Source organism: Genypterus blacodes, unplaced genomic scaffold, assembly GCF_046128005.1.
Source record: "Genypterus blacodes isolate CSIRO-AG114 ecotype Tasmania unplaced genomic scaffold, CSIRO-AGI_Gbla_v1 ptg000022l_1, whole genome shotgun sequence".
Lineage (NCBI taxonomy): Eukaryota > Metazoa > Chordata > Actinopteri > Ophidiiformes > Ophidiidae > Genypterus > Genypterus blacodes.
This window is the reverse complement of record NW_027466835.1, coordinates 176012-189960: the sequence shown is the minus strand read 5'-3', so window position 1 is coordinate 189960 and position 13949 is coordinate 176012. Positions and strand designations below refer to the sequence as shown.

The following is a 13949-nucleotide window of genomic DNA, read 5'->3' as shown; positions in this document are numbered from 1 at the left end:
TAGAAAACACACACTCTCTCTCTCTCTCTCACACACAGCTATGGCTATTACACAGCAGCAGAGAGGCTTGCATTACTTTCTAAGTCTCACACAGAACTAACTCATACTCACACTGCAGGGACCGTGACCCGGGAGAGGCCATCAGCCACTGAAAAGCAAGAGGCCAGCCTAATTACTAACTGAACAGCACACAGGGTGTACTGATAAAGTTTCTTCTTGATGATCTCAAAACTTAACTCTAGTCTCAACGCTGCCCCAAAGCCATACTGAGTTTTTAATAACCTGAGCAAGGTAAAAAAAAATAAAAATGAAGCCAAGAAATAATATCAAGAGAAATCTAAATCCAAATCACTCTGAATCAAACTTTTTTTTCCCCCCTCGTCACGGCAACGTTTCCAGTTGTGTCCCTTAGAGGCCAATTATATGATTGAGAGAATGATTTGAGAGAGAATTTCATCATGGTGAGATGCAGGTGAGCACACTGATGTCGTGACGGTTGGAGCTATTTGCTTGATTTTCAGGTTTTGATCCGGTCGTTAGTGAATTTTGTCCTGGACCCTGTGAGTCTTACCTGCCACCTTAACTTTTCGTCAGCCCGATCTTCACATCATTAAAAGAAAGAATGATAATTTAGTACTCGCCTATAATTGGAACAAGCAAGCCTTCGAATAACAGTAGGACATTAAGGGCCAGCGTCACTACTGTGGGATGTCAGGTCCTACTTCACTCCAACATGTTACATTCAGCAGCAGATTTAAATGGTCTGAGTCACTCCCCAAAGACTGTTCCTTCGTTGCTAGGATGCCTCAGGGCTTCATACTCTCACCCTCTTACCTTCTTCATGCTTCATCTGTCAGATCTTCTTCAGAGTCTTATTTTAATCCTACCATCACTCATGTTTCATCCATGTCAGTCGCTCCAGTGCTCCAGAAAGAGACCACGAATAAAAATACAATTTCAGATTTGTGTCTTGAGGTATATTCATATACTGTATCAAACAAACAGATAAGGAGTTTGTACCATCGAATTAAAAATGTTAAAGCGTACACAAAACAAATCAAAGTTTTCAATCCTGTCCGCTTTTCATGTTTAACAAGTTGTCACTAACATATCAGAATATAAATGAGAAGTGATTGATTTGTCGTATTTCCGTAAACATGAACAGTGGTGGACATGTTTTGTCTTCTTTTCCCCCTGTAAGGAGCCATGGGGCTGCAGTAAACCCTCACTAACAGATGGTCTCAGCATCCTTATGCACCCTGCGGAACAAAACATCCAAGCACTGGTGGCTCATGGGACTTTAGGCCATGAGCACAGGGTAGCATTTCTTCATGCATCTGTATTTTTATAAATTCAGGGCACAATCTCCCCCTCTTTTCCCGGCTGGATATCGAGAGGATACTGAGTGATTTGAGCGACCCACTCAAACCCCAACTCCAGTCTGGTAACTACACACTTCAGAAGATACATTACAGCCCTTAAACTGTAGGTGGGGCATTAAGAAGATGTTTAGGCTCATTAAAGGAGCTGCTCACGTTCCACATCATCACATCATTTCACTCATCAGCAACACAAGAACAGAGTTGAACATGGACTGAAGTAGCCAAGATTCTACTCTGCACTGCAACATGAACAACAACAGTTCAGCCTACAACAATGCAACGTTTTCCAAAAGCGATCGTTATGTTTGTAGATATTGTGCCATTATGCAATAATAATCCATTTACCTTCTTGATTACATTTGAAAGGGAATTTTGATAACCCCTTCAAGTTAAGCTTGAGGCACACTCTGGCATTAAATACATAAAGATTTGACCTTCCTACGTACTCTCCTCCGTCGTTCTTTCCCTCTCTCTCACTCACCTCAGCAAAACAACCACTTTTCAAAATTGTGTGCCGTGCAGAGCCGGGCTGAAGCAGTCGATGTAATTGCTCTTTTTCAGTATGAGCAGAATCAGCCCTGCTTATTTCTTTACAGTTGTTTGGTTGTTCAGTTGCTATGTTACCTCGCCCAGAAATGTCCATTTGAACCACAATATTGCACAATGTTGTGTTTGCTGGATCTGATCCAAAAACCTAGGAGTTTTCTAAAGTGGAACAGAGGACGGACCTCTCATCTGGCTTTTGGTCAGAGTGACACAGTCCAGTGCTTTACCTGTCCAGGGCAGAGCTGAGTTCATCCAGCCTGTGGGTGTCGGTCGCGTTGCCTAGTTTCGACAGAGTGTCCATCCTCTTCATAATGACCTCCAGCATGTCACTGATTTTTCTCAATACCCCGCGGGATTCTGGGCCACCGAGCACTGAAAAACACACAAATGGAGACAGCGCGGTAGAAATATTATCAGCAAAAATCAGAGTGATGGCGAGACAGAATGAGGATTTAAGCGTGAAAGTGAAAGGAGAAAAGGGAAAGGAGGAGTGGAGAGGGTGAAGATGACGGTGTGCTTCAGTCATAACAGAGAAAAATCACTTCATTCAGGACAAATTTGACATTTTTCAGGCCTGGTGGGTCCTGCTAAAGGAACATAAATTTGATCTATGTATTTTTGCTTGTATATCGTGTAGAAAACAACATCGGTAAAAACTTATATTGCTTATTTTTCTGATTTCTTTGATAAGTTTAAAAGCCTGCACCAAGGTCACACCAACTTACCAAGGTTACCTTTGAAATCCATTTATTACTTGGCTTATTGTACCGTCAAATTACGTTAAAGCTCCACTTAATTCTCCCTTCTGTTATCTCTTCCTTCATTTCTAAACCGACACTTCCTTAGGAGCCAACATTCAACCAATACAGAAAGCGGCAATTAGTATGACGGTATTGTTTTTGGCTTCTAGCTTGGTCCCAATTACTCATGAAGTGTTTGGTGGCAAACTGAGAGATGCTGTTCACAAACACCTCTTTGCTTAATAAGCCTGCAGCTGCCACACACACCGAGGTTGAACCAGGTCTCCAACCGGCCCCCTATTATGTCGAGGTCCTGACCCTGAGCTGCTCTCAGCAACCGAAGTAAGCCATTATTCACACGTTACTGCATCTGCGCTCAAACTCACCAAAGGGTTGCTGTGCTTTGTGCTTACAAAATACAATTAGCTATTTCAGTCGCCTCAAGCGGCCGTCTTCAATTGACTGAGACTTTGAAGAGGAAATCAAACAATCGTAGAAAATATTGCATTTCCTTGCGATGTGAACCTTCCCGCATTGTTCTGAGTGTGAGTGAAACAAAGCCTTTGCTTCTTTGTTCATTCCTTAGTAGCGTTAGGCATCTCCCACCAGGAACAGCTCATTCATCACTGTCCAAGGGAAAGTCACCTTTGCCAAAAATAAATGCATTAAAACAGTAAATAAAATAAAGATCAAGGAGAAAATCTTGTTTCTTTGGGTCCGAGTGTCTGAATGTGTGAACGTGGGGATTCAATGATGGGTTTGATTTTACATTTAAGAGCCAAAATATTCCCTTTACTGTTACTGTATATATTGCCTGCTATCGTGGTGCCGGTCCTGAAAAGTGTTTAGTCAAACTGGCTGAAGAATCTTGTCTCCCTTTGAATAATTCAACAGCATTTCTGCCCACAGACAAAAGGAACAAGACAAAACAAATTCCCATTCTCCAGCTTTATAGCATCAGCTTAACAATGGGTTGAACAGCGGGAATGACACACAATGGGATGATGGGAGATATGATTTAAAGAGGAGAAGTGACACATCCCCGCATGATCCATGAGAGCATCAGGTAAGATCACTGCCTGCCAGTCAAACCCCTGCTGCATATACAAGTTGGAAAGAAGAAGTTGGAGATAAAAACATCACCAAGGTCCAAAACCAGAGGTGATGATACGATGCTGATTTTGCATTCAGACATAGGGTGAAGTTGTGAGGCTGTGGTGCTGTGGCGGGTGATAAAACAGCATTCTAATTCATCCTCAAAGTCTGAGCTAAGCCTGAGGTCAGCGCTCTGTGCAGATCAGAGCCTCTGGTCCTCCACACCTCTCAGCAAACCATCTCTTTCCAGACCTCGTTTGTCGTTTGTGCTGAAACACTCAAGCGTCCTCATCACTTGTCGCAAAGTTGCCGATCTAAAAACATCCTTCTACACTTTACCTGTGTGTGTTCCAGATTTTCCTTCAAAGGCACGTCCACATACTTTTGTATGTAATACACTTCTCATCATTGTTGTGGACTAGAAGGGACATCGATCAATTCCATACAGACCGTCAACATATAGTGTAATGATTGGATTCAATGTTAATATGAAAATGATTGGTTGATGCAAGCTTAAAACAAGAGACTCAAGGCTCAAGGCTGAGGATTCTGAGGGTTTCCTAGGTGCTGAGGTTCCTCTATTGACTGCGAAGAACTCGCTGCTGTAAATCTAAACAAAGCCTCTGGGCTGAGTGTGGGAAGGTGAACACACATTTCTTCACGGTAACGCTTCGTGGCACACATTGTGCCCGTAAATCACCATTACTGAGACCGAACACCCTTCCTACACAGTACATTTTTAGAACTGAGCTTTATATATGTTTCCAATCAACTGTTCATCAGGCGGCCTTTTCTACTCTTGCTTCCTGCCGTCCCTTGGGACACATTGGCTAATGTGCTTTTTTCTATGCACAGTCCAGCAAGCTGGCAGGGTGCAGCAGGACGGGATCGTGTGTGTGTGTGTGTGTGTGTGTGTGTGTGTGTGTGTGTGTGTGTGTGTGTGTGTGTGTGTGTGTGTGTGTGTGTGTGTGTGTGTGTGTGTGTGTGTGTGTGTGTGTGTTAATGTAGAGCCCCCTCTGAGTCATTTCTCATCTGCTGCTTAATAAAGGCCCGATTTAGCAATAACTAATCTCCTTTAACGACTCCATTTCCAAACTGTCACAGCACAATCAATAATATGAACAAATTCCAATTAGATTACAATTTGTACTGTAGCCTGGTGTGTGCAGGGAGAAACGGACACAAACAACTGACCAGACACGTGTGGCCATGCAGAACTATCACTATGCCTCACACTGTGTTGCTTTATCAGGCTACTAAAACCTGGTCACTGCAGAACACTTACCAGAGCAAAGTCTCTGTAAGTAAGCAACACGGATGACTGAGGTCGATTCCTCCTCACTAGCCTTCCTTCACTCCGAGATCAACTTGTAGGCTTTATATGTATATTACTTTACATAGATTGGCGTTTTAAAGCTGCACACAGACAAGCTGCTCCCATTTCCAGAGGCCCTTCAGCCAAATAATGTCCAGGACTTGATGTGAATGTGGAATAATGAGGCCAACAGGGACGAGCTATGATCACATTAATACATTTATTGATCATTCTATATGCGTTTTATTTAGGGAAAGTGAGACAAGTGGAAAGGAAGCTTTTGATACAGTGCTCTGCAACACTGAGTCACCCCATAATCCCCAAATAATCTTTCCTAGCAGGATATTGTGAATTACTCTCCACTGTTAAGACATTTTGCAAAGATGTCGTGCGCACATGCATGAATCTAAATGCCTTACTCAGACATTCGAGGAAGAGAATTCTCTGTTGCACCATACAAGGTCTTAACATTCTTCACCTTTATACCTGCAAACATTTCCATCTGCCTGCACCAAACTTCCTGAGGCTTACAGTTGAATAAAAAGCCTTCAGCCTCTGTGTCTCAAGCACAGAATGCAAACAAGCCATTTCAGCAGTTGGCTCACGTGCGACGCAGGTGCTGATCATTCTGCCCTCACAGCATGTGGAAAGTGTATCTACATGGTAATTAGAACTGTACACAGGTGGCTCGCAACAAAGTGAACATAAAGTTGGCAGTTTTATTGAAATGCCTGTCGGGTTCTTCAGCCTCAAACATTCATCAGAACACATAAACTTACCAACCCCTGCAATATTTACAGGAAAGTTGCGAGAGAGATTTTGGGAACAACTTGGAATCAACTGGATGTCTGCATTAACGCTCGTTAAACGTGACCATAAAACGACTTAGCATTCAGTATAGATTGAAAGAAAAGGGCTGGTTTAACGGCGTTTAAGAAGCAGCTGGAGCGCCATATGTCACCAGACACATTTACACTTTGCAGTAAATGGAGATCTGTATTCAAACACATTATCCAGGTTAGGGAATGACACGGTGTAGATGTGTCTCAGATATAGGATAGGATAGGATAGGATTACTCCACTGCCTCTGTCCAACGCCTTTCGCTCTCATTCGTTCAGTTACTTTGAATCAGGAGTCGTGACTTGCTGTGTATATGGACCTGGAGAGCAGACAGGCGTAGCGCCGCAAAAACACATTAGTTATCAAAAAAGGCAATGTTTATAATAAAGATATCACATTCTAATTGACTTAACTCAATGAATTAAAGCTCATATTTCTCAAAAAATACCTGAATACCAGCAGCAGAATATATGAGAGTTGTTTTCTACACCCCAGTGCCTAATCATGACAGGTAAATTGATGATATTCTTTAAGATCATTTTTAGCCTAAAAGCACAATTGGATCACAGAAAGAATGAGGCACCTGTCAAAACCCAAATAATAAGTGACTGTAGCATCATGTCATGTATTTTAAAATATTCCTTCTGGTCCTTATCGGCACTATTGGGAGCCAAATAATAAATCCTGTCATCCTTGACAACACCATCTGTGTGCTGTCTAGCTTGCGCTTGAGGTCAGAGCGCTCCACTCACCTGTCAGCAGGATAGATTCATGTATATATTGCTCCCTCCACCTTTACACTCACTCTCACACACACACACACACACGGGTGAAAATGCTCTCCCAGTCCTAATCCAAATATTCATTAAAGCCAAGGCTGACAGAGACCAAGTTGCTTCTCCTCTCTTCGGGAGCTTTGAGATCCACAAGCGATTAGACCAACGACCTCTGTCACTTTCACCTCCCTGCAGTTCCAGCCTCTTATTGTGCGTGACAGCCTGGAGAAAGGAAACTACCTGAACTACTCTGTACCCTTAATTAAAACCCAAGTCTCTGTCCTCCCTGGTTATCTCCCATCCCCCCTTTCTCACAGTGACTAAACCATGTTCAGTTAGATGCATGACAGAGACTGTGCGCACCGAAATACAGTCAACTTTGATTATTACTGATTTTCTCGCCGCACAAATGTAAACCAGCGCGTCACCCGATGCTGATGCTGGACTCATAGTTGGTTTTGTACTTCGAGTGAAAACAGCAAAGCACACTTGGCAGCTGAGAAGGCGAGGAAAGTCACAGAGAGCACAGTCTGCTGATAGAGCACCCACATTAAATACACACACACGCACACACACTACTCCAGTCCGACTCACATTCACAGTCAGAAACACACATTTGAGTGCCGTAATGATTTTCTCCCAGACCCACAATTCAATGGTTTGCTTTCTTTGGGAAGCTTGGAAATATGATGCACATTTCCATTAACACATTTCTTCCTTTCACACATGAAAGTCCTGCATGCAACAACAGCAGAAATAAACACATTAACGCAACCTGGACCAACATGGGGAAAGAAGTCTCTGACCCACTTTTACAGCTCAGTCAGTTTTGAATGAACAGAACTGTATGCATGCTCCAAAATATGTCTGAGTGAATGTCATCCATTTGGCCGAAATGATGAGGCAGCACAGATACAAAGGTGGTTACCATGACATCACCAACCAGCTGGTGCATGCATGTGGGATAACAGCACAGAATATAAGGGAATAGTCACATAATAGTACAATTTTAAACAATTTCTTCACTTAACTCATTGTTATTGTGACCTATTGTGTACTGGATACTTATATACATGTGTGCCTGTGTGTGTGTGTGTGTTTGCATATGCACACACTTGAAAATGATTACAATTATTCTTGCCTTTGCTACAACAGTTAATTTAATGAAACAAACGCAATAAAAACGATTTCATCAACCAACACCTCAAGAATCCATAAAGCAGAGGCAATAATAGAATACAGTGCACCGCAAATCACTAACACTAATTAGCTTTCCATAATGCACAACAATAACATCTATACAGTACGACAGCAATAATATATCCATCAATATAAATGTTAAGGGAGTGAAAATAAATGTATATGAATATCCTGATGAATCTCACCTCATACCATTCATCTACCATTCCATCACTTTTGTTCTGATAATATTCTAGTCTATTAAGAGAAATAACTTTTAACTACAAACTACTTAATTGCTTATTTTGCCATGGGGAGACCCTGATTTTAAATTTGGAAAGATTTTGTGATTCTATGACTCACAGTTAAAAAGTTATAGGATGAAACCTTAGCGTGGTTTTTACAGCGCCACCATCATGCCGGCCCATAGCAGAATTCAACGCAATCTCCCCCCCGTATTAGGTCCAAACAGCCTTAACACGACCTGAACATTAGCGTCCTTGGCTGAGGTGACGAAAGATGCTGCCTGCTACTTAATGTGATTCAAATGACCAGGAAAAAAAATGTTTGAGATTGAATCCATTTCAATTTTCTTCTGTGCCTGCAACTGTAATAATCAATGAAGCCTCTGTATCATTTCTTCCTCACAACACAAGAGGAAATGTGTTTTTCTTGCAAGTGGGAACGGCTTATATAAGAGTGAACAATGAACAATCAGCTATCATTCACACTCCTCAAATCACTCGCACATTCTTTCATTTCTAGCCATTCTTTACAACTCCATCAGTGGCAAAGGTCAGCTTAGTTTATCATAACAGCTACGCGTTCTGGAACCCGGCGCTTTGATTTCAGGCAGATTACTTACGCCGTTTCTCATTCAAATGAAGTAGTAAAGTTCAAAGTTTTGATAGACCCGCAAATGCCACGCCTCTCCTTTGAGCGATGTCATGAAATGCTCATTTTCATGCAGCAGGTAGTGGAGATTGCTGGGCCATGAAATAAAGAACTTCCATCACTGTCTGAGGAGAGGCTGCAGTGAACGGGGATGCAGAGCACGACGCCGCACGTGATCCGCTCTGCTGCTCAACTCAATAATGGATTAAAATACGCAGAAAAGGCAGGAGAAAGTGATTACTTCCTTATGCGCTTCCTGACAATTCCAACATACAGTTTATCGTGCAACATGCCATGAGCTATAGTTCAGAGTTCAGAGCAATAAATATTCCAAGTGTTATGGCTGTTTTCCTGTGGCAGGGGGCAAGGATGGTTAAATGATAATGGCTTCCGCAGTGACCCAGGTGGGGGCTTAAAGAGTTCTGGTCTTTTTGTGGCAGAGCCATATGAAGGCCAGCGGTGGTAGAGGGGACGCAGCGACTGTGGTCTTCAAAGAGCTGATTAGAAAGCTACCGTGCACCTCTGGAGCCTTTAAGATATCTCTGATCAAACGCCTTAGCCTTTCATGCTTCCCCACTCCAGCAGAAATAGTCTCTGCCACTGTCCCTCCTCTTCCTCCCTCTCCACATCATTAGTTTCCTGCACCTTCAAAAGACAAATAATGAAGGCCTGTGCGTGCATTTCAAATCTGGATACCGCTTGGTATCCACATGCAGGTCGGAGCTTTGTTCCACATCAACACCTCTGTGATGCAAAAGCTATAATCTCATACAGTTAGTATATATATGATGTAAAGCACGACTGTTTATAATGCAGCCCAGAGAAGAAGAACAATCCAGGTGCAATAAATTCATGCTGGTCAATAATCTAAAATGCCAGAAATGACAGCTTGATGATGATTCACTTGCTTTTCTCAATTTCACATATGAAATATTTTTGAGTTTGTAATCATATTCACCCGACAAATCAGTCAACATCACTTTGCGAGGAAGCAATAGTTAGTACAGAGCGAGTGGAAGCAAGAGAGAGAGAGAAGAACAGAAAGACGGAAAACAACTTCAGGCAAAATTACACAAAACGAAGGATTCCAGGGGCTTCTCATCATTAAGATATTTCTGCATAAATTAGTTTCGCCGTAAACCTCTTTGCCTTGTAACTTTCAAACCCGTGTTTCTTCATTGAAAGCACGGATGCAGATGAATGTGTGTATCCAAAAGGCGTCTCTTATCAACCGTCTAATACAATCCTGTAGCTCAGTGCAGCTCTCTTCAGGGTCCAGTAGAGGCAACTGGCTGGGTGTGTACACTGAATACTATCAAGGTGCTGCTCTGGTGAACACTTCATCCCTGTGCATTCCTCTCCCTCTCATTCCCCAAACATGCACACACACAGGATGAGAGTGAGTGTAGCCTGGCTCTTCCTGGGTGGTTGTGAGGCAGCATTTAATGAGCTGGGGGCCAGATACTGTACCTTCCCTTGGCTGCAGCCTGTGAGCGCTTAATTAATCACACAGCTTCCCCTCCCACACACCCCCACAACCCCCACCCACATCCTAAACAATTCCTTCAGCTTCATAAGCAGGTGAGATCCTTGAAATCGTCTCCCATCTTCTCCTACACGCTACACTTTTTGACAGATTGACACCGGTCAGTAATTATGAAGGATCGTTCAAGTCAGACTAGTCTACAACGTTTCCAATGCCACACTCCACTCCACGACACACTAATTTAGGTAATCATGCCACAGGGTGACATGTTGATTACTGATTAGCCTGGGGGGCGGGGGGGGGGGGGGATTGCTGTCTTACAAGTGGTGCGGTAACATCATTTAATGTTGCCTTGTTTGAATGGAAACAAATTGAGATCAGTGTAGGACAAATACAAGGATATTTGACAAACACACTTTGGATGAGTTGTGATTGACAGAAGCACTCAGCCATGCCAGCTTTCATTAGTCAGGATGAGCCGCGGTGTCAACACTCTGCCCGCCGCTGATTAGAAAGGTGACAGACTGGAGTCCAACAGCTCGTTCCCCACTGGCCAGTTGGATAATTTCACCAGAGACACTTTACAATGATCAGGACATCATATTGAAATATGCTAAAAGAGCTAAAAGAGCTAATTCCACAAAGACAAAGCTTCTCTGATATTCTTACTAGGGTCTTGAAGAAGAATGAAGAATGAATATATTTCATTTACTGAGGTGGAGATTTGTTTATTTGGAGTGTGTATCAATCAATCAATCAAATGTATTTCTACAAGCACTTTTAAATAACATAAATAACATTTATATACTACACATGTGTAAATGTTGACATCCAGGTCATTCTATCCTTCAGTTACAGAAAGAATGAAAGCAAATGTAACCCACTGCATTGTTATTTCCACACAATCACAACGTTGCCCATTTCTGACAACATTCAGACAGAAAAATGGGCAAAGTGCTTGGAACATTTAACAATCATTGCCTTTTATCAAACTAACAATGAACTTCACTTCAAAAGACATTTTTTTTCACCCAGCATTCTGGCAGAAGCAGAGGTAGCACATTCCTCCAGCTCCGGCCCCCCTGCTCTGGCTCCCTGTAGCTTTTAGAATTGATTTTAAAGATATTCTAATGGTCTACAAAGCCTTAAATGGCTTAGGATCAACCTATACTGTTGACCTATTATAACCATGTGTACCTGCTGTTCTTCTTTCTTTGTTTAATGCCAATGCTCTAATGCAATGTTTACTGTCAATGCTTTTAATGCATGTGTCACGTGAAACACTTTGGATTGCATTCATTGTATGCATTATGCTATATGAATAAATGTGTTGAGGCAGTGGAGACAGACAGTGAAGTACTTTAGTCTAACGGTGGCATTTCTCCAATGAGTTCAATAAAGCAGAAACAGAATAAACACATTCACCTCCCAGCGAGGTGGCAAAGCAGATGCTTAAACTGTATTTTACAAGTTCATACTGGTCAAAACCTGGTTATGTGGATGCCGATAAGTGAGAAAGTGCGTCTCAGGAAAGAGATGGAGGTGAAGAGGAGTGAAAAGAGGAGCGGCACCCTGCACACACACTCCTGATGAGCAACCTGAGTAGGTCTGTCAGCCTGCTGGCGACAATCAAGGGAACCCCACAAAGCTCTCAGCATGCTGCCTTGCCTGTTCATTAGCAGCTCAGGGCACAGATGCTGCAGACCGAGGGGCTACCGAGCAGAACTGACATGCAACCACAAGCTCACCTTCAGCTCGCATGGTGAAGGGGGAATCTCTGGGTCGCTTGAACTGGCCCCCCAGGGAGGTCATTAGGAAGCAGAGGCTGAAGAAACCAATCCCCACCACGAAGATCCTGCAGGAGACGGACAAGAGATATGGGACGGTTAGGGGACAGGCGCTCACGAGTCAAGATGCAGGTCAGGGAGACGGACAGAGGGGCACAAGGAAAGTAGATTAAAAATTTAACAGTCAAAGAAATTTACTTCAAGTTAAGCTCTTTGGGGTAAAATCACATCATGTCTTAGTCGTTTGTGACAGGCCTCATGAAGCGTTGATACATGATGCATCTACCCATCTGAAAGGTTCTTGTTGTATCCATCAAAACCCAGACAATCTTAGTGTACTCGCCTGACTGTTTGACTGACTCCAATGTACTATTATATGGACGCATCAACCTCGCGTTCAGTGAGCAAACAGCCAAAGCAGAAGCATTGAATCACAGATGAATGGTTTCATTTTGGAAAGAGCGGTAAGCATGCGGCAGACTTTGACTTCACAAGCTTTGGAACAAAAGCTTTGAAATGATTTGCCGGAAAAAATGGTTTGACAGCAGCCTGGTGCTGTGAAAGATGCAGGGCAGATTGTCACACTCTTCTGCACGCCATGCTTTGTTGTTACCAAGGTGGTACCGAGGTTTGTTGTTGTTATTTTGCTGCCAGACCAGACACCAGTAGTGTGAACTTGTGTGTGTGTGGCTCATTGGAATATATCAAATCAAGCCTGAAGCATAATTGTGAAACGAGAAATACATTCAAAATAAAGGCCAAAATTTAATGCATGAGAGAACAGGAGGCACCATCACGGTGTTTAAATGCTTAACCGGCTTCTGTTCAACCACTCTGGATGTCCTAATGAGCATGTGGTTACTTTATTCCTTGGCTGCTGACACTGAAACTTCCTAATTAAAGCCAAACAAAGATCTAAACCTTAAATATTGCAAATGTGAGTAAAGTGAGAAAGTATCAAACCGCTCATGTCCACTTACCTGAATGGTTTGAAAGTCAAGAGACATCTCCTCACCATAATGGAACGCTCGCTGCTGGCCGCAATCATTTTCCACACTCGTACAAAGCACCGGGTCTCCTTAGCATTCTGACAGTCACCGTAACAACCATAACTTTCAGCTACGGACCCCGGGCGTGAACGGCGGAGGAGACGCCGAAGAGAGCAACTTCCCGGCCGGCTGTGACCCGCGCGGTGCCGGGAGGGGGGTGGAGGAACTTCAAGTCAGAAATCCCCGCAGCTGCTGCTCCGCTCCTCCGCCTCGGTTAGTCCGCCTGTCCGCCTGAGCACTGAGCCGCAGCACCAATGCGGGGGGGGAAACCGCAAAAACAGAACTCCGTAATTCTTCTTTAATAAGTAATTCGTTATTTTTTGTTTTGAAATCTGTTTTAAAGTCGTAGAAACATGTCGGAAACACAGCGACACAGGACTGCTCGTTTCCGCCAATACCACAGAGTGAATCCCCGCACACTCGGTGCTCAACACGCCTGTGACCATCAGCTGTGGTCCGCTTAGAGACAGCGCCATCTAACGACCGGAACTGGGAAACTAAACATTCAAAGAACCACCATATTATTTTATTAACAACTTTTTATAAGCCTTATTATTGACTTGTATCCTATTTACGATCACTTATCTCGTCTTGCATAATACGAATACTAAATCGTATAAAAGCGTTTCAAAATTACCACGGAAACAAGTTTATTAAAGTTTAGTAAAGTAATGTCGCTGGCCTTAATTTGTTTTGAGGATCCCTTTGACTCAAGTGACGCTATCTTAAGACAAGTATCCTCCCTCTGCTTTACTAATGACCTAAAACTTAAATCAATACAAGACTACAAGTGTTAAGGACGTGATTGATCAGCGATATTAACTGTCTGACACCATCTTTAATGCAATGCGACCACAGA

General features: G+C 42.9%; 1 protein-coding gene across 1 annotated transcript in view; it reads right to left on the bottom strand.

The window, feature by feature from the left end:
* Nucleotides 1–13168, bottom strand: part of mgat5b (alpha-1,6-mannosylglycoprotein 6-beta-N-acetylglucosaminyltransferase B) — a 45149-nt gene extending 31981 nt beyond the window's left edge. Inside the window, exons 1-3 of the mRNA XM_076142988.1 lie at nucleotides 13022–13168; nucleotides 12003–12109; nucleotides 2156–2300 (exon numbers count right to left, since the gene is read on the bottom strand). Coding sequence (XP_075999103.1) covers nucleotides 2156–2300; nucleotides 12003–12109; nucleotides 13022–13089 — 320 coding nt within the window. The 5' untranslated portion in view covers nucleotides 13090–13168. The remainder of the gene's footprint in view (nucleotides 1–2155; nucleotides 2301–12002; nucleotides 12110–13021) is intronic.
* Nucleotides 13169–13949: the final 781 nt, after the last annotated feature.